The sequence below is a fragment of the Solanum lycopersicum genome, chromosome 6, assembly GCF_036512215.1.
Source record: "Solanum lycopersicum chromosome 6, SLM_r2.1".
In the NCBI taxonomy this organism is placed as follows: Eukaryota; Viridiplantae; Streptophyta; class Magnoliopsida; order Solanales; family Solanaceae; genus Solanum; species Solanum lycopersicum.
Window position 1 is genome coordinate 48013697 of NC_090805.1, and position 21632 is coordinate 48035328.

General features: G+C 33.9%; 2 protein-coding genes across 2 annotated transcripts in view; both read right to left on the bottom strand.

Moving 5' to 3' along the window:
• Window positions 1–18513, bottom strand: part of EIL4 (protein ETHYLENE-INSENSITIVE 3-like 4) — a 54344-nt gene extending 35831 nt beyond the window's left edge. The window contains exon 1 of the mRNA XM_069298710.1: window positions 18469–18513. The gene's annotated coding sequence lies outside the window, so the exon portion shown is untranslated. The remainder of the gene's footprint in view (window positions 1–18468) is intronic.
• Window positions 1281–20706, bottom strand: LOC100125911 (structural maintenance of chromosomes protein 3). Its single transcript, XM_069298816.1, has 30 exons — window positions 20510–20706; window positions 20097–20137; window positions 19902–19977; window positions 19767–19805; window positions 19619–19686; window positions 19464–19535; window positions 17714–17793; window positions 17547–17625; window positions 17365–17482; window positions 17121–17296; window positions 16248–16493; window positions 16020–16141; window positions 15453–15597; window positions 10708–10880; window positions 10508–10607; window positions 9400–9536; window positions 9068–9269; window positions 8602–8689; window positions 8365–8515; window positions 6994–7144; window positions 6723–6914; window positions 6457–6640; window positions 6307–6377; window positions 6081–6232; window positions 4644–4812; window positions 4396–4542; window positions 2284–2376; window positions 1897–2071; window positions 1625–1814; window positions 1281–1531 (listed from the first exon to the last, which is right to left on the bottom strand). Exons 2-29 carry the CDS (start codon window positions 20109–20111, stop codon window positions 1630–1632), a joined length of 3606 nt encoding a protein of 1201 aa, XP_069154917.1. The 5' UTR covers window positions 20112–20137; window positions 20510–20706; the 3' UTR covers window positions 1281–1531; window positions 1625–1629.
• Window positions 20707–21632: the final 926 nt, after the last annotated feature.

Consider the following 21632-nt stretch of genomic DNA (forward strand, 5'->3'; position numbering starts at 1 on the left):
CCGGAAGAAATCGAAGAATTTCTTGGGAATCCTAGGTGGAAACAAAAATAAACCTCAGGAAGTCTCTGAGAATTGCTAGTATGCAAATAAACGTCTACGAACGATAAAGTAACAATGAATCTATTAGATAAAAACTTACCAAATATTTTCATCAACTCGTGGAATTAAATAGAAAGAAAACTATAATATCATCATCATTATTGGTAATTGATTTAATTTAATTTCAACATGTGATATAAAATTCTTTGAAAATTGAAAAAGATTTAAAAACTATCACAGTGTAATTGGAATGAACTCAGAGACCACCGTATATAGTTAGATTAAAAGTTGAGTGATCAAGTAGAAAGCTGGAAAGGACAGAAATAAATAGCAAATTAGATATAATTTATACTGATAATGGTATATGTACTTCTAGTAACGGTTGACAAAATGATACAAAGAGATCTCATTGAATTTGTGAATAAAAATGAGGGGGGCATGGGGGATTTACCATAGGAGTCTTTTATTATTTATTCAATACTAAGCTTCCTTTCCAGTTTTATTCTATATCTTTTTTTCTTTGAGTCATTAAAGTTGTTTACTCTATCCAATTAAATCGAATTTCTTTCTCTCCTTATTTAAGATAATTATTGTATACAGTGAAAGAAGTAATTCAGTTCCAAAATCTTCTCATCTTCCCTTATTTAAGACTCATAAATCATACTTTAATCATTTTGAGTAGAAAAATCATTTCGAAATTAAGATTTTATTAAATACACATAAACGTCTAAAATATCTACAAAAGAAAAGAAAAACATATATAGATGCTGAGTTTTGGAGGTGTGAAATCACCATTTTCATTTCCCAACTACATAGTTATATATAGATTTTCTAAACTAATTTCGAATATAATTAGAATTGCACAATTAGTAATTTTTTTCAAAAAACAAATAAATAGAATGAAGTTGAAGCAAAGAGCCGTTAATTAGATTTTAATGAAATGATAATAATGAGAAAAGTTTTTGGGTATAAATGTTAATGGTGTGCCAAACTTATATTAATTAATTTTTTTAGTTTATAAAGAGAAAATACACTTAACACTATTATTATTATTTAATGTTTAATTCATTAGATATAATTATAACAATATGATATGATTTACTTAATATTTAACAAATTAGATGTTATATATATATCTAATTAATCTGAGATAATTCAAAAGTCATTACAATTTTCATTCGACTTATTAAAACATTTTAATTTATTGGAGGGTAAAATCATAATTCAACTCTTCTTCCTACTTATAATATAATATAATATATATATATATATATATATGATATATTAATAAGTGCAGCTGTATGAAGTAGACGTTACATCAATAAAGTTTTCTACATTTACAGAAATCAACACCCATAACATACATTAAACATTAGCATCAATATTTCACAACCAACGATTCAGCATATCCCACAACGAATCATCAGCAATAACAAGCAGCGCAGTAGCAGAAAAGCTTCTTTCACCAGCCCTCCACACCTCTCTTGTGCGACTTTACCAGAAAATAAATTAAAACCAATTAAATGACTAAGTCATTAATTGAATAGCTTAACTAAACACAAATCGAAAAGCTCTTCTTACTCACCTCAGTCAGTTATGTGACTGATCCTGCTCAATAAAATCTAAGGCTCCTTCCCTGGATACAACAGTGACCTTGCTAACTCTATTTTTGTGGCTCACACTATATATCTTATCAGCCACCTTCACGAGCTCCGGGCGAAATGTCGTCGTGATAAATTGCGTGCTACCCCTGTCTGCCAAATCACGAACCATATCTAGCAAATTACAGTCAAAGGAAACGAGGAGACAGTAGAGAGAGAAGAAAAAACACAGAAAATCATTTCAACTCTAGGATACTCCCCACGGCTGTTCTGTACTGAGGATCTAGTGCTGCATCTATCTCATCAAAAAGATAAAATGGGGCAGGATCACATCTTTGTATGGCAAATATAAGTGCCAGTGCTACCACAGTTTTCTGGCCCCCTGATAACTGTTTCATTGACTGTGTTTCTCCTTGTCCAGTGAACGACACCTATCATAAGAACATTAAATTCAATTGAAGTACCAATTGAAAATTAGCTCAAAGATACAGATTTCAAAATAATTGTGTAAACAGCACAAGAATACGATGACTAGTTTTTTTTGTATGATTATCGGAACTACTGCTCCAAAATAGAATTCAATAATGATGACTTGATGAGATGATCACAAACAGCAGAAGATAAAATGGTAAGAAATACATGCCTTCACTTTCACACCAATATATTTCTCAACTCTTCCCTCTGCATCAGCACGCGGCTCATCATCATCAGGATCATTGTCATCTTCCTCACCATCCTAGAAGCAACAACACAAGACTCTAGTGATCCTCATCACTTAAGAAAGCCAGCTTACACAGACCCATGTACTTCCAGAAGTTCATCCATACAAAATAAATGTGAAAACTACCATTTTATACAGGCAAATTCTGATGATGATAACTAGCCAAGTATGCATCAGCTTAGTAATGCTTGTTGACAATGTTACATGCAATACACAATTAAAGGACACCTACAGAGGTAATAATACACAGATGTTTCTGGGACCATCAATTGTGTTTTCTTGACAGGAAATGAAGAGGCGGCAACAATTATTCCATCACCCATGTTATAATGGTGGAATCTAATGATTTTAAGGAGAAATTAGAAAGCGAGAACCAAAGAAATACCATTAGCCCTAGGAAGTCATATTGCAAATAAGGAATATATTAGCCGACCTAGCAATCATAATCTAAACTGGCCATGAAAGCAAATTTGGAAAAAATAGTATGCCTTACAAAATATCCTGTTTTCATCTGGTTATTGGCCTAAGAAGCAGCTTTGACTCAGGACAATGTGATGAAGAAAGGGATAACCTTATGCTCGAGATATTTTCTTTGTGAGGAAACATATGAGACAGTGAACCATCTGTTTCTACACTGCACTTACACCCTTTAGCTACAGAGAATATTTCTAAGTCTCCAAGACATCTCCTGGACATGCCCAGGAAAGTCTCAGAGGCTCTGAAGAGCTAGAGTAAGCAGCAGTACATGCTAAAAACAGAGAGATGGAGAACTATCCCTGCTGCTATATGGTGGTCAACTTGGAAATAGAGGAGTTCTAGGTGTTTTGAGAGCATAGAGAATAGTGAGCAAGGTTAAACTAAACTCCGTTGTGTTATGTTTTTGGAGTAACAAGATATACTCAAATGAAACTGCCTCTATAGTTGATGATCTAGACTCAATTTAGGTTCAGGGCAGTAAAATTTGCAGTACATATGTATACAAGGTTACAGTACAACCCATGTACTGGTTGTGATATAATACCAAGTTACTAAGTTAAAAAAAAGCTAGCCACAGGTATGTAATCCCTAAGTGAATAACTGTATATTATCTGGCACTGGCATTAATACTTAGAAATTACAACAAGAAGGTTAACAATCCGGATACCACTCATGCAACTTTTTTTTATGCTCAGAGGACCACTCGTATAACTAATATGCTATACAGTTATGTCTGTCGCTGTGTTTAAGTGCTACTCCATTTATTAGGCTCTTAATCTCTCCATTTTTCATTGGAGAATTTATTGAATTCTTCCTTTGAAGTTTAAGTTCTAGCTGTATGTAATCTAATGAATACTCCATGAGTGAGATATTTTGATTCTCTAAGCCAGCTAAGCATTCAGAAAGTTCAGTAATCGATATGCTTTCACTTTCTTATATTGCCAATTCTATAAGTTTATTGTTTTTCAAGTATTTCCTCTTCAAATAATTTGTTGAGCACCATCTGTTGAGTTTCTGTTTCTTACCTTCCACTGTGGAGAGGTACTTGGCCATATGTAACCATATTGATTACTCTCATTAAGACATTTTTATTTCCAAAATTTATATCTCTTAAAGTCTATATTTGCACTTTGTTTGAACATATCTACATGACTTATATAATAACTCATTTGTATAAATTATGGTTTAATTTCCATGAGACTTCTCATATACCCTGTGACAAATATAGGAAAAGAATATTATTGAATTGTTATTGTATACATTATAACATGGAAACACTATTTATAGACACCAGAATACAATCCTTTACCAAGTAGGATACTATTTACTATTCCTATTTTTATTTCTATTCCTATTCTATTCTAAATAGGAATATATAAACCTATTCCTATTCTAATAGGATTGTACAAACCTATTCATATTCTAACATCACAGGATCTGTTTATTGCAAGTGCACCATAATGAGAACTTCGAACAGAACTAGAGGAAGTACGAAAATGAGCAAGAGGTAGCCCAACAGAAAGACACATAATGTGCTATGTGACAAACAAAACAAACCTTTTTCTTCATCATAACTAAGAACCCGTGACCTCCTTGTACAAGCTGAGAGAATACTTCACGGAAATGTTTAGCCACACCCTTGAACGTGCGCTCAATTGATTCATCCTTCCTCATATCCAAAACAGATATAAGTTCCTTGATTTTCTGCCAAGATTGATGCAAGACAAATGAAGGGAGCCAAACTCAACTGGTATCAAAAGATAAACATCACAAGTTCAAATCCACAAAATACATGCTTTATATACCTCATCCCCAGCATCCAGTTCAGCTTGCCTTCTTTGGAGTTCTTCTCTTTGCTCAGTAAAGTTTACATATTGATCAAGTGCCTTTTTATTTACATGGCTGAACTGTTGCAGCTGCTCGTTACACTTGTGCAGCATCTTATATAATTCTTTTACGTTCTTTCTTTTGTACCTAGAATTTAAATAATGGCATTAATTTTACATTTACAAACACCCTCATTATATTTGTAGTCAACTAGCAATCAAGCAGTTCCAACCATTATGTCAGAAGAACAAAAGCCAATGAACCTGTCTAAAGGTAATATTGGATGTACACATATCACCTCCTATTTTTAAAAAAAGAAAACTATTCCTAGTCTAAAATAAAATTTTAGAGGTCAAAAGGCTTTATAATGTGCACATATTTTAACAACTGAACACTTGAACACAGGTTTATACTATAAGGCATGCTTTGGAGTATCTCCACATTTACTTTCCTAGACTTTTTAGAAGGGGTAGAAGGCAACAAGGAAACAGGTCTAGAAGCTATTCCTGTCATTAAGAAGACATTTAAAAGGACTAAAAACAAATGCAATTATAAGAAGCATATAAAAGATGATAACTTACTGTCTTACTCTCGAGTGACAAAAAGCAGCAACACACAAGTATGAACAAGATCAAACTACAACGGAAAGAGATGGACACAAATGCTTTTCAGCGATCTAGACATTTTCCTCAGTAATACAGACGCCAAACTCGCCTCACTTTCAACAACCATCAATTTCACACAATTCCCTATTTTCATCAATTATTTAGCTACTCAGATGTATCAGAAATATGTCTATACTAGAATTTCAACATTCTGCTGGAAGAATACGAGAGAGTTCACTTCTAGGACGTGAATAATTAAAGCATCATTTCAAACTACATGCAAATACTTGAACAAGTTCAAACTGTACTCATATGACAGTTTACAATGTTTTGATGAACAATGATCCGAAGCACTCCCGAGACCAGACCTAAAAATTAAGTTATTGGTCTTAAAGGTTCTTCTACATGCAGAATAAGATACTTAAATAGGCAATTCAGTCATTAGTTCTTATTCTAAAGTTTCTAACATCCTATGGATGTTCACCAAACAAACCAAACATATGGAACAACCTATGCTCCAACCTCATTTTCTAGAAAATATTACTATGTATCACTGTTCCTTTATTGATTAGATTTTGTTGAATACCTAAGGGGAATACTGTCAAGAATCCTCTTCACCTTACAATTTCACCATTTAAACAGAATTTATGATCATCACAGTCGCTCGCGGTTGGATTTATATCCGAATGCTTGTGACTTCTAACACAAGAAAATCTATCAAGATAAACTATGAAAGAAATGACGGCAAAAAAAAGTTCTCCATATTCAAATGCCGGAAAGGATATATGCATATTTAGGGAAGAGCAATACGTCTCAAAGGCATCAGAAGATAAAGGACCCAGTTCCCGAATTTTCTTAGAGTAATCTTCTTGCTTTGCAAGATAGGTGTTCCGTTTACTTAGCATCTGTTCCAGTTCTCTTGCTTCATCCTGAAGTGTATTCTGATACTTATCTTCAAGAGCCTGTAAAAGTTGTTATGTATTAGCCCAAAACAAAACAGGCCATGTGAACTTGAAATAGAATAGAGAATATTTGCCTTCAGGTTATCCTTTTCCTGTTTGATCTGCTTGAGCCTCTTGTTTCGTTCATCTATATTTCGAGAAACCCCTGGGCAGGCCATCTTATTGTATTAGAAATGTTGAGTGTATACGATATCAAAAGCTTCAAAAACAAATAATGAACTCACTTGTAAGCTCTTTGGTGACATGATCAACTAGTGAGTCCGCATCCTTGAGTTCCTGATACTTGCTCTCAACTTCAGCCTGTAGCATATCAACGTCGACAGAAGAATTCATCGCCATTAACTCTTGCTTTCGTCTTTCAAGATTTGTTGACAGATTCATCTCAAGCTCCTCTTTTCTAGTTTCAGTCTACAAAAGCCAATCGAAAACGAGAGACTAATTTGTATCAACATGTCATATACTGACTTAAGTAATATTGACACCGACAAACCTCTATCCGATTTGCCCTGCAAGCAATCAGCTGCTCCTTCAGGGCCGTGATTTCAGGGTTCAAACGTGACAAAGAATCTCGCTCTTCCGGCGTTAAATGATCAACAAGTTCTGTTCCCATTTCATCTTGTTTCATAGCTATACTAGCTCTGAGCTGATCTATTTGACTCAGAATATTACCAAGCAGTTTCTCCTGCACATATCAACAGTCTCTAATTGTAGAAGAAACACAGTAGAAGCAAGAAATTCAAAAGATTTTCAACAGAACGCACCTTCTTTTGAAGAGCTTTTAAGATGGATTGTTTCTGTCTTTCAGCATTAAGAATGTCTTGTTTAAGCTGTTCTAACTCAGACTTGTCGTGACCCAGGCCAGCATCATTTTTCTGCTGCTCAGCCACAAGTTCATTAATTTTCTGGTCTATCTGTGGGAAAAGCTAAGTGAAAGAACAAAAGGTGAAAGGTATACTTTGAACATCCTTAAAACACTGGATAAATGAAGCACGTGACACCAAGAAAGGAGAACTATAAGACCTTGTTGTTGCCTCTAACTTTCTAATCCACACAAACAATGTTGTCAGCACTTTCAAGAGTAAAAGAAAATAAGCGATGCATGTTGAGTGAAACAGTAAAAGGAATGAAGGGAATTTTGTTCCAATTTATTATAAAAGAAAACCCCGGAATTAAAAAGTATTAATTTTGTACATATTGAAGTTCCATAATCTCAGAGCTCATTAATTCTTTTAATACATTCCAAGCTCAAGTGAGAAGACTTATGTTCAAATTGTATTAGTTAATAGAGATCATACAACACTCAGGCTGCCACAAGTTTTTGGCATTTCAGCTTTTGTAGCCTGCCACCCAGTCCTCAACTTTCTGTGGTGCCTTACCAGAAGATTGATTTGCTTAACGAGGCAGACTGGATGTCAACCTGAAAATATCTCCACACTGTTTAATCCAACTTATAGAGCACTAACTACTGGCATTTTAGTATGTCTGTCTATATATTTCAAATAAATAGCACTTGTAATTTGTGTCCACAGTTCACCTAGAAGCACACAAGTACGATATATTAGATTATTCAAGCAATTAACTAAATGCACGTGACTCATTTATACACGAAATCAAATTCACATGAAAGTGAATAGACAATGGTGCGGCAGCTGAGTTGCTTCCTTGATGAACTTACAAGTTGGAGGAAACATGCATGGAAACAGCCTCTCTTGCACAAAAGGAAGGAGAAGGCTGTACATATACTCCCACCTCTCACTACGAAATGAGCATTTCGTGCACTGTAAGCCCCTTTCGCAAATTAAAATGATGAGGAAAGAACACACATGCAATTATAACATTAGCGGTTGTTTCATTAACTAAGTTTCTAGTTTGAGTTCAAACCACATCATCTGAGGAAAAGTTCCACAGGTGTTAGCACCTACTAGTTAGCTAAAATTTCACAGTTGCTAGAAACCACTAATCGTGTAACATAGCCAAAGATGTGTGATGTCCAGCACAAAATGAGTGGAGTGTATGCAGAAGTCTAGGGAATTACCTTCAGAAATAGTATTAGCAAAGATCGAAAAGAATAACGCAGTAAAGTAAAAAGGGTAATGGACAATGTTAAGACGTAAAGAAACCCAGTAAGGATATCTTGAAGTTTATATCTAACTTCCTCAAGTTCACGCTCCTTCAGGTTGATGGACACTGTATTCTGTTTGATGGTGCTCATAAACCTCAGTTTTGAGCGTCTATGATCATAAAATCCACCAGTCATGCCACCTTTTTTACTAACTTGGTCACCTGCAAAAACAAGGCAGGTCAGATCAGGCTAATTCTACTAAAAACCAATCAAAAGTTGTCGAAAATAAGGTCACTCAAGACCTAACCTTCCAGAGTGATACAGTCAAGCCCATCGGTACGAGCAACCCTGGTGGCAACATCCAGATTTCGACAAATTACAGTTCTTGCAAACACCTAGCAGAGATATATATATAAAATCTTTACTGGAATGATAGGCGTGAGAAGTAATAACAGCTTTACTGAATATACTAAAGCTAAAAGAACAAAAATACAAATTGAATCGAGATGGTTACTCCACAATCCAGTCAAACTTCCATTAAAAGAGTAGAGAAGACAACCACAGCCACAACTTAGTTTTTTCTTTTTTTAATGATCATGGATGAAGTATATAAAGATCTAAATGAACAAAAATTAAAATTGTACTGATCCTAAACAGATTAGGCAAGTGAAAATCTATCACGAAAGCCCCAAAGGACCAGACACAAAAGGCTGGTTAGGTCATGACTGAAGTGATTGAGAATATTGCAATACTACGTGAAAAAAATTACAGACCTGCTCAAATGCCCTACTATATGAATCAGAAAACCTCAATTTCTTCAGAAGCGGAATCACATCAGAGCCCTGGGGATAATTAACATATGGTTTTTTAACCCTGTTCAATGGAATAAATGTAACTCGTCCACCTTTTTGGGCATTGAGGTGTCTAATAATTTTAGTTGATGTTTCATCATTATCAACCACCACATGGAATAAGCTGCAAAGACAGAGAGAGCAAGTCGTGTCAGTATAAGCATCGAACAGATACAAAGCAGTGTTGTAGCTTGGCAAGCTGCAAAAGACAATAATCAGCATCTTCTTGTCCTTGGCAGAACTTTGATCAATACCTGTTTCCAGCAGTAACTTCAACAGCTGTAAAAAACTTGTCCTCGCATTCAAGCAACTCAAAAATTGGTCCAAACACTCCAGAGATTTCATACTCTCTGCAAATCCTCCTTACAGAATTCAGACCCCTTCTAATATCCTGAGAATTTCCGGGGAAAAAAAGTAATGAGAAATCTAGCATATTTATTGTGCAGGAATACATGCTATTTCGGGTAAGTTAAAATATAGAAATGACATAGTTAATCATCCATTTCAGTTTTGTCTTCTATTCCCTATTCTCTCGGAATAAAGATCTAACAACCAGGGAAAAACATGGGAATGCAGTCTCAGACAATATCATGATATAAATAATTGTAAGATGCTTTGAAAATGAGAAGACCCCTAATTAAGAAAGTTGAAATTGAAAACCTCAAAGGTTTATTCTTTGAGTTCACTTAGAAAGTTAGAATTATATAGAAAAGACTTAAGAGACTATCCATAATCAGGCTAATTTGGCCTATCACAGTTTTGTGTTCCTTTGTACATTTACTATTTCTACGTTAACTCTTATTGTAGTTGTACATATGGTACCACCTGGGTAAGCGCTTTTTCTGGTGATCTTATCTCTTAACCTAATAATCGACATTATATGATACTAGGCTTAGCCTGTCTCCCACGAATAGGTCTTGTAGATTGTGACACGAAATACCTATATTTTACTTATACATCACAGTTCCAGGGATCTTCGGGTTTTTTTTTGCTTCAGAAAATTTTAATTCTTTGACAATCTCAACTCGTGAAAACAAGTATTTCGAGTTGGTTTAGGCTCAAGAGTAAAAAACAAGGGATTTCACTGGACCATCCTCCCTGGCGAATACATAATGCCCATTAGACGCAGTTATGAGACACCTACTGATAACAGGGGCAATTCAAACTTCATACCAGGCCACCTGGCAATCAAGTGTTAAATATTTTTTATTTCTTTTATCAATCAGGTGTTAAATATTAGAAGACAGGATTACTACCATTGATAAAATTAAGGGGGGGGGAAAGAAAAGTGCCAAGCTTTTAAAGTTGGAACTATATAGCCCAAGAATGTTACATGGATGACATGTTAAAGAAGTTACTCACACCAGGAGTTGCATGATCTAGGCTTTTCTCAGCCTTCACAACTTCAGCTTTAAGCCGTTCAATTTCAGTAGTCAGTTCAGTCTCCTGTGTCCACAGAGACCTGGGACGAACACAAATACGAAATTGCAGAGTTCAGATATTTCTATTATACTGCTCGAAAAACACTCATATAAGCCTAAGATAACTGAAAAGAATCATACTTCCGCTCATTATGCAGCTTGTCTCTATCCACTTTATACTGATTATAAGCATTTCGATAACCAGATATGAAGGTTTCTTTTTTGTCCACTTCAACTTTACGAACTTTGATTATATCATCTTGATCTCTCATGTCATTTTTAAGCTGATCAATTTCATCTTGAAGTTTTTTCTCCTGAGATAGAAAAAGAAGGAATTAAGACAATAAGTAGAGAATCGTAGTGATGGTAATGAGTACTTATCTTTTCCTCAGTTTTTTAGTAAAAGTAAAGCTTCTTATTTAACGCAAAAAATAGAAGACAAACAAAAATATGACAAGTAGAAAGAAGGAAAGGGAGCTTACAAAAGCTGCCTGTTAGATTAATCAGGTTACACATAAAGAACATTCTGTGGTCACTATAGCTTTTTCTAACAATGGTATCAGAGACTTTATTCTCCACAGAAAAAAAAGTCTTTGTCTCCATATGAAGGAAACTTTGCCTGCTGAATCGTTGTCATTATGAGTCTCACCTCGTGTGAAGTTTTTAAGCTTTTACTACAACATATCCAGTGTATTCCCACAAAGTGGGGCCTGGAAAGAGTAAAGGGTACCCAAACTTTACTATTGCCTAGGAGGTTGAGAGGTTGTTTACGATAGACTCTCATCTCAATAAAGAACAATTCGAAGTAGTATGGAGGAAGAAATTAACATAAATGAAGAAAGTCGTGGAAATTTTTAAGCTTTTATGGATGGAAATAGTTGCTTCAGCTAGTTCATTTCTATATCAATTCCTAGCAGCAAATACTCTTGCTTTTAAACACCAAGCATCATAAAAGAAATAATTGTTGGTGGCATCTAACTTGAAGTTAAGACATCTGGTTTCGCTATAACTAGTAAACATGTCCGCACCTCGCGCAGTCACGAAAATCACAAAAAACCTAATTAAATATAGTGAAAAAACTTTTGTTCTTGAATATTAAAAATAACAAAGAATTGGATTTTGGAAAATCAAAATATATCCTTAAATTTTCATTGAAAATCAAACATATTATTTTTAATTTATCTCAACATAAAAATAATGCAAACACCCTCGTTCTGAAACTAAGAGTTACCAGAAACCTAAGATTTTACATCAATTTACAAAAAAGGAACAAAATTACTTGACCATATTGAATTGAATTTTTGAATCTATAGATCTTGAGCAAAATAATTTTTAAAAAAAAAATCTAATTGATGGAAAGGACTTGATGCTACAAATGAAAACTGACATTTAGTAGATACTACTCCTAATAATTATAGTGGAAGATGGAAAGTCAAGCTGTTATATTTTTTAAAAGAAATGGGATTTGAAATTAATAAAATGTGCAAGTAAGAGAAAAGAAGGAAATAAATCAGAAAATAATATACGATCACATCACATGCATCAATTTCACAAGACCAAAATTATATTATATGCAGATAGACAAATAAATAGAGGCTAGAAATGTAAGTTCCTTAATATCAGATAATTATGTAAAAGTATAATGCATAAGAGATCGCATTAATGTTAGATAATTATGTAAATATATAATGCATAAGAAATCAATATTACAAGTACATCCTCAAATTAGCTTCTTTCTTTATTTTGGTACACATATCCTCAAGTAACTGTGACCATCATCTAAAAGCTTAAGTTTTTAAAGAGAACCAGTGTTTTGGACGGCGAGAGGCGACAAAAGGCGACAAGGGTCTGCCTCGCCACGCGGCGAGGCGCTTGCCTCTTTGAACCGAGGCGCCAATTAATACCAAAAATTAAAAACGTTTAATTGCACATATAATATTCAAAATTTCAATAGCAATTACATATATTACAAATACTATAATAATTACTATAGAAGAATTGATTTTCTTTCAAAAAAATAATGGACAGCAGCCACAACACAGTGAAAGCAGAAAGCATTTTACAGTAATCCGGGACAAAATAGAGAGTGAAGAAAACAGAGGAAAAAAAAGAGTAGTGAAGGCAGGGAGCAGTGAAGAGTGAAAGAGAAATACACGAATGGAGAAGCAACTCGAGGGAAAGAGAGGAAGAAGAGAGCAGTGACTTAGGAAGAGAAGAAGAGAGCAGCGAATGAGGAAGAGAAGAAGCAGCAGCGACTCGAGGAAGAGAAGAAGAGGAATACACAAAAGTCTGATGAAAGTTTGAAAATAGAAAAAAACCCTAATATTATTAAGTTAAAACTTTTAAAAAAAAAAAAATCAAAATGGCAATGCCATTTACGTTGCCATTGGGTCGCCTCGTTTCACTTATTTAAGGTCGTCTCACCTCAGTGGATAATGGCGACACAACCTCGCCTCGCCTCGCCATTCGCCAAAGGCGCTATGGCGAGCACCTTTCACAACACTGAAGAGAACACAATTAAATTTTTTAATTACATTCTCAACATGCCCCCTCACGGGTGGGCTTGATTCTTTTTCATGGGCCAAGCAAGTGGAAATTTTTTTGATAAGGGTACAGGTGAGGTTCGATCCCAGGACCTCTGTCCACTCTATTACCATGTTAATATTAAAGTGTGTGACCATCTCATGTAAAAGCTTAACTTTCTAGAGAGAATACAATTTTATTATGTAATTATATTTTCGACGGTAACCAATACACATCAAACAAAAAATATGATACAAAATAAAATCACCGAAGCTTGATTCTCAAAACCTTTATTTAGCTCTCAATTACTCCTAAAATACAATGAAATCAAAAGATGGAAGTGCTTTATAATATTTTCATCTCTTAGGAACCTCATAACTAATATTTCCCAAATTCCAAGTAAAATAGAAGTTGCTCTCCAACAATATAATTGTGATTTAGATACACATTAGGAAATCATTTTTCAATTAAATTTTGATACATACAAAGCTTATATATGGGTATACAGAATTTAGATAGAAATAACCAAGTTGGTTATAATTTTCACATACAAAGTTGGTTCCCACCTTCACCATGCTAAGATATACCAAGCTTTGTTGCCTCCATATTTTAGGATATAATTTTCAAATTAATCACTCCACAAAAAGTGCAATTAGAGCTTATTGAAACACTACATTGTTGGCTCCATGTTTATATAAGATTACTGCTGGCTGTAATTATTTCTATACACAAAGTCACAAACCATTGATTAGAAGACAAAGACTGACATGTAGTCATTTGCTAAGCTTTGTGAATCTTTGTTGATTGAGTCCATTCCAAATAAATAATCAAGCACTACCAGGTATAGGGGGGAAATTGCATCAATTTGTTGATGGCTTATGATGAAGAATTGTGAAGCAAATGGTAAAAAAGTTGCAAGCTCACAAAAAGGTTTTAGATTTTTGACGGTTTATGATGTTGAAATAGTTAAAATTCTTAAAGTGTTTTTCCTTTCTAAGTGAGCAATGAATGTGCACAATCATAGACTTAATAGTAGAGTTTTTCAGGAAATATATAGAATAATATTTGAGGGGGGAAAAGGCAAAAATTGACAACATAAATAACAATGATGAACTAAGAGACGTAATACATTACCTATTCAATGCCTAAATTTACAGCATATATGAAAAATAAAAACAAAATGCCAAAAATAAAAAGAAATACGCAAATATTATGCTTTTTGGGAGAAGAAAACATACACTTAATAGGAAAAATAAAATTCCAAAAATACAGTTCGCCCCTTAAAAGAAGAAAACAAATACCTAATAAGAAAAATAAATTGCTAAAAATAAATAGTAGATACTTCAATTGTCCACAATTATTTTCGTTAACAATAATAATTGTTATTCCTGTTTCATTATCATTTTATTTTTTATGATTTTGTGGCCTTTAAAGTAAGAAAGTAAGATTGTTTGGAATAATAAATAATAAATTGAAGTGAATTGAGTGAAAGAAGAAATGATGGAAAAGGGCCAAAAGGGAGAAATTTTTTACCAAAGAACCATACAACAATGTCATGCTATAGACCACGATTATAATATATATTTAAAAATTGTATATTTAAAGGTAAATATATAAGGAAACACCATTAAGTTTTATGTTAACTAAATAATAAGTTGAAGACCATTTTTTTTTGTCTTTCATACACAGTGTGTAAAACCTCAAAATAGATCCTCTATAGCGACTTTCGGACAATTCCATTAGTTGTCTTCTTGTCAACTTCTCCTCGATCACTAACTGAATTACTGAACTCCACCTTCTCAAAATCCCATTTGAAAAAGTCATGTCGAAGGCAAATGAATTCATTGCATCTCGCCGATAGTACTTTTCAACAGAAAAGTGAATCACACTCAAATGGTGATCTTGAGTGATCGCCTTCGCTCGTTGGCAGAATGCCTTGATGCGTGTGTGCATCTAGTTTGTTAGGACCGCTTACAGTTAATGTTCATTGTTGAGTGATCGTTTGTTATCTGGCTGGAAAAGATGGTCCGAAAGCTTCCTGGTGAGAGAACCTTATAATACGAGGCATAGTGTTTGACCAAGTCATTAAATTTAGTTATTTTGATTAACATGGCTGCAAGTGGACTGGCTTTATGGGTTTAGGCTGTGAAAAGCTTATCGAAAGAGGAGAAAATAGCGTAAACTCGACTCTAAAGTTTCAGTTGCCTCCCTCTCTACTCCTTATTGATGAACAGCCACCAAAGCAAGTATACATTTTATATACACATGTATCAGAGGGTCCTTAACCATTCATAAATGTAAAACTTAAAGAGTAAGAAAACAACAAAATAGCTTCATGCGTTAAGAATTTTAACAATGATTACCTGCATTAAGGTTGAAGATAAAACTCGCTCATATTCATCAATTTCTTTTTGAAGCCATTTGTCCCGAGCAGCTTTGCTTGCAAATTGGGTGGCACGGCCTTGTTTCTGATAAAGAATGCTAAGTCTCTTTTCACGATCCATAATCCTATTGAAGACACCAGGATTGTCAAATATATAACAACCACCAGTGCATATGAAAAAAGCAACCAGGAACAAAATACAAAACACAATCACATACTAAGAAACAACTTGACCACATATCTTGCATCTTTGGATCACATATAGCTATATAAAATTAACGTCAGCCATTGTACCAGACAGTACAAAGCTATGTATCAGATGAGACCAGCAAGAAATAAGCAAACAGGCATTGATTATTTTCCTTTTTGTCCTTATGAAATAGTTTAAGAAGCACACAACCCATAAAGCATGTCTTTCTTGAAATGTCATATGCTCAGGGACCAAAACTCTTTCTAGTAGCGAAATTAAAAGGTCAGTGTTTTTCTGAAATTTTGCCTATCAGAGTCTTAGATTTGATAAAAAGCGAGCCTCATACAATTGGCATACCCTCTAGTGATGTCCTCCTCCTCTTTTACTTGTTTCTCATGCAAAGGCTTGATATCATTGAGTGAATTCTTTGTTTCTTGAACTTCTCGCTCCAGAATCATGAGTTGTTTCTGAGCATCATCCTGAATCAAAGAAAGCATAATATGACAAGTTCATTCTTATAGCTAGTTTGACATTATAATCTTGTAATTGGGAAGAATAATTATTTGTCATGCAAATAAAGATTACTTTAGCTTTAATATTTGTGGACATCTTCTCTTGAAGGTCTTTGTAATCAAGATCAAGCTGGGCTCGCTTTCTAATAGCCTCTGTCCGCTGTTTCTCTACTGCTTCTTTCTCCTTGCTTAAAATTTGAATTTCTTTTGTCAGATCTTTGGACAACTTCTCCAGCTCCTTGGACTTTTCATGAGCCTCCAGCACACTCTCATACATCTTAGTAGAGTTCTCTGCAACTTTGTTTCGAGCCTCTTCTACCTGCAATTGATGAAAGTAATTGTACATTAAGCTGCATAGCAAAGTAGACAGATAGACCACAACCAATCAAAGTCCTGCATTAACTTATGACTGGTAATAAAGCAAATACAGCCACTTATCTAAAATATGATCTGTTATCATAGACAAGAGCAGTCACCATCATGGGACACTCAGGCTCCCCTTGACCAGATTACAAATTCAATAGGGAGCATTTCTCCCAAGCCACATTAATAGCATCAAATAAACTAACAAATGTGTGGCCGATTGAAAGGAGCTTCAAAAGCATCTAAATGAAAAAAAATACGAGATATTATTGTGACCTGGCATTTAAAATAAAAAAGGTGTAATGCAAGAGTCCATGAAATTAATGAGATTAAACCACATCCTTTGTTCACTCTCATCATATGTGCACTAGAAGCAATATTTAATATCTCGGGTTCTAAGTGTAACATTATCTAAAGTCTAAACTATGACTCACAATTTTTATTTTATTTTATTTTAATATAGGGAATTATGACTTACAATTAAAGCCCAGTTCAGGATAACTCAAACAATGTTGATGTTAGAACTTAGAACTTCAAGAACAATTTTCCCATCATCTTTCAACTCTGCTATTGGACTACTTACCTCGTTCAATTTCTGACGTGCATCATGAAGTTCTTTGTCATAAATAGTGTATTCCAGAGATTTACGCTGCTTGTCAAGCTGCTGATACTTTTTCAGTTCCTCCTTCTCTTGTTCAAGCTCATTCAATCTCTCGTCCAAGTATTGAACAACTTGAATAATTTGCTTTCTCTTGTTACCTGATTTTCAAAAATGTTAGCAACACAACATTGATACTCGAGAAGCATAAATTTTGATAATAACGTGCCAGTTTCCTGCATGATTTTTAAACTTTCTCGACGCCTCTCCTCATAAACACGTGTCCCTCCAATTTCCTTCAGTAGATCAAGTCGTTCTGAATCCTTCATTAATGTCAATGATGCTATCTGCGAGAGAAAATGAGGAGAATATAAGAAATGAACAAGAAGCAGAAAAGCAATATTAACGTACCTTTCCCTGCTGCACAACATAATAAGGATTAGACCGAGAAAACCCAGCACTTTCCAGCAAATTCTGGACTTCTGTCTTCCTGCAACATAATAAAAGATTCTATCATTCAGCTGACAGCAGAGGCAAAGAAGTTAGGGAGAGATGAACAACACTCTTAAAATACTCACGTGATATGTTTTCCATCCAAGAAATATTCATCCTTCTTGAGACCGATTGTTCTTCTCAGCCGTACTTCCTCCTTATCAACCTGTCAAAAAGTATACTGTTTAAACATCCACAAGTACTGGAATAATGAAGCAATCACAACATGCCTTTCATCCCTGTTCCATTACAGGAAAATCACGGGAACTTAAGAGTTTCAAGACATAACAGAAATTACCCAATCTTCTCATCGTTTTAAACAATATGAGCCCATTATCATATCAATAATACCGCCAATTACAAAGAAGAGAACTCCAAAAAAACAATTAGTGTTTGACAAGCATAGAATATGGATGAAAGATTCCAATATACATAGCATGGACAATTGGTTGGCAAGAAATGAAGATACTTTCAGGAAAGTTGGAGGGTATCGCTGTTGTTAAATTCAAATGTATGAAAAGAATAGTGTATTGGCACAAAGGAATTTTTGCAACTGAGTTGTCTGATGGCATGGACTTGTTGGAATCTCTTGCTCTGTTATCTATAAAAGACCAGACTTACAAATCTCAGTCAGCACCAACTTGGTACCTAAAGCTGAATAAATATATTTATGCCATTATTTTCTTCAAAAAACTTACATATCCCCCATCCGAGGGGCAGGTAATTTGAACCTGAGCTGCTAAATGACAATGGAGGATCAGACGCTTCATTTATCAATTTCTTTACCTACCACGATTCAAGGAAATCATTTGATCTGAATTAAGGGGGTAAAATTCAGTACCAAGTTGTTCCAATAATCATAGGAACTTATTCTGCTTCTTTCTACAGCAAAGATATGACCCTAAATTACTCAAAAAGTGGAAACCTGTCCTCATTTTTTTAGAGGTGAGAACAAAAGAGATCTTCAATGTAGCTCTTTTTGGGTAACTATTACTCAAGAGTATGTTTCTCGTAATTTTCAGCAGTAGCTTGGTTAAAATTACAACCCCAACATTTGAGGATAAATTATCCTTGCAATCTTTAACAGGAAGAAACAGTTCCTCTTCTTGTTCTTCTACCACAACTGAAGAGTAAAGCCGCTAGAAACCATTTTCGTGCTTCCCTTTTCTAATGGGACGGAAGGGTGCAGCATTCAAGCTCCAAAACTTCCAAATCCAAGGCTATTTTTTTGAAACTGGTAACATGTGTGTGCGTATTAGATCGACATCATAACAGTGCTATCTACAATTACAAAAACCCAACCATGCTTAGAACTAACAACCCCCCAACCACAACTCAACCACAAACTTTCCATCAATGTCCACAAACAACAAACATTGTTCATGAGATATGTTCTCCTCTACAGGAAAATATACTTCAATTAAAAAAAAAAATTGGCCAAACATCCGAGCCAAAATTAATAGTAGTGTTTTTTTAATATTAGAGAATACAAATCATATTCAAACATTGTGTGCTTCACCCTTTACTTTTCTATATGATAGGTAAGCAAACTCTGAGTCACAAAGAAGGACCACTGGGAGAAATGACCAAGCAGATAAAAATAGTTCAAGAACCAACAGAAGCCATCACATCTAAAGTCACATACTATTCCTGCACATAAATGGTTTTACATACTTTAGCCGAAGGAATGTAACAGTGAGTGGCCAAAATTATACTCCATATATCAGCCAACTACTGCAGATTAGAAACTTAATGACTGCAAATATGGCGAGGCAAGAACTGTTTGTCCAGAACAAATGGCATAAAGGTGTATGTATACCAAGTTTAACACATTACCGGCATTCGATTGTCCGAATTATCAAATACAATTTCCACAAAAGCAGATAACACTTGGTGACCTGCTCCTTCCTGTGTGGAAAAAAAAGGAGATATCACAAACATTGTAAGGACATGAACTACTGCAGTTTCCAAAGAAGAAATGTTGAACATACATGAAGCAAAGCCTGTCTTTCTTCACTGCGCAAATTGTGAAAGAGGTCGCTTATGACAAAACGGATTGCTGCAGAACATAATAAATATATAAATAGAAGTAGTGTGTACTCATCAAAATATGAGCCAGAAAACTTCAGGGAAACTCACCATGGAAGAAGTTAGACTTGCCAGATCCATTTGCACCAACTGCACAAAAGAAAATTTTAAACATCTCTAAGTTGAAAAAACAAAATGCAACACAACTCAACTTCATGGCAATACCAACTGTAAAGGTGACATTACCAACACAGTTAACTTTTGGACTGAAATCTTCAGTGGCGACTTGTTCTCGATAACTCTTATACCCTTCAATGATGACCTACAACAGAAGAAATGCCCCAACAAAAAAAACCGTATGAAACACTCTAGCTAAGTCAGCATCCAAAGAACACTAACATATACATACACAATTGTTTAGAAACATAGACTTTTAATTACCTGTTTTATATACATGTTGACAGTCCCTGACTACTCTATTTCTGCAGAATCAAACAGCAAGAAAGAAAATTAAGAAACAAAATTCAACAATCACCAAATCGGAGCTGTTACCAGTGTTACGTCTAAGAAGAAGGCAAAATTCATCACCTGGCAAGGTATTTTACATACGAAGCTATGAAAAGTAGAAAAATTAGACAAAATGAAGTTCCTAAACTAAATCGCCCTTGCTATTAACTCGTCATGAAGTAATTTCAAGTGCATATCTCTTCCTTGTTTGACAAAACAGAGATTTGAACTAGTAGTTGTTGTTAAGCAGAAATTCGATGCTAGGGTTTTTGAAACGAAAGCGAATTTGAGTAATTGAAGCAAATTGAACAGAAAAAATGAGAAGAAAAATACTTCACTGAACTTACCTAGAGCGAGCGACCGAGCTAGTCGTTAATGGAGGTTCTGCGACTGTGTAAGTGGGGGTGTATGGACTTTGGAGGGAATGGGAAGAGAAATGTGTTTGACAAAGCTTGATTATTGGAATTTGGAATTATTAACTGAATTTATTTTAGGAATTAAAATAATTTTTGTCCAAGTTCATTATTGATTTTGTAAACTTTCTTTCGAAATTTGTAAATAGAAAGACAATTTTACTATATTGCTCTTCGAATATAGTGAATATAATGTATTAAAAATGTAATAAAATTAAAATATAATTAATGATGAGGATAAATTAAAAATAAAGTATAAAACTATTCATTGATTTCATAATTAACAAGAATTGTATGGCATTCGAAACTAATAACCCATGCGTCTTCAATTATTTGTTCACTTTTAAGTTAACACATTCATTAAGAAAATAATGATTAACGTAGTAAATTTATCATTTTACTCTTATTAATTATGAAGTGAAAAAAATTGAAAACTTATGTTTTCCAAAAAGTTCTACAATTTCCTAAATAATTAATTGAGGGTATGAAGGTAAAAAAAAACCTTCCTTTCTTAAATTGTCAAAATAGATAAATAATTAAGGATAATTAAAAAAGAAGAAATTAACAAGTAATTAAAAACAGAAAAAATATACAAACAATTATTATAGCGCGGTGAATATCTTTAATTTTTCATCTATATAGTTCTATTCTAAAAATATAGTGCAATAAATTAATCTTTCCATCATTCTTATTTACTTATCAAATATTTTTTAATTTAATTTTTTTTATTCATCATATTTTATAAATCAAGAATTAATAACTTTATTTTATTTATTATATCCTGAATTTATTAATATTAAATTAATATTTTTTTAAAAATATGATGCATAAATATATTTCAAGACTCCATCAATAAATATACTTAAAATGGTAAATTTACAATCCCAATTATTATTTTTTGAGTAATAAAATGGTCAACTATAGTCATGTGTGATGAAGTGGTTATAACAAAGATTATTCCTCCGCGGTTTAAAAATTTATCAATTCAAAGAATCATAATTTTGAAATATTTATAGAATTAATGAAATAAATAAATTGTTGAATAATTATTAATAAT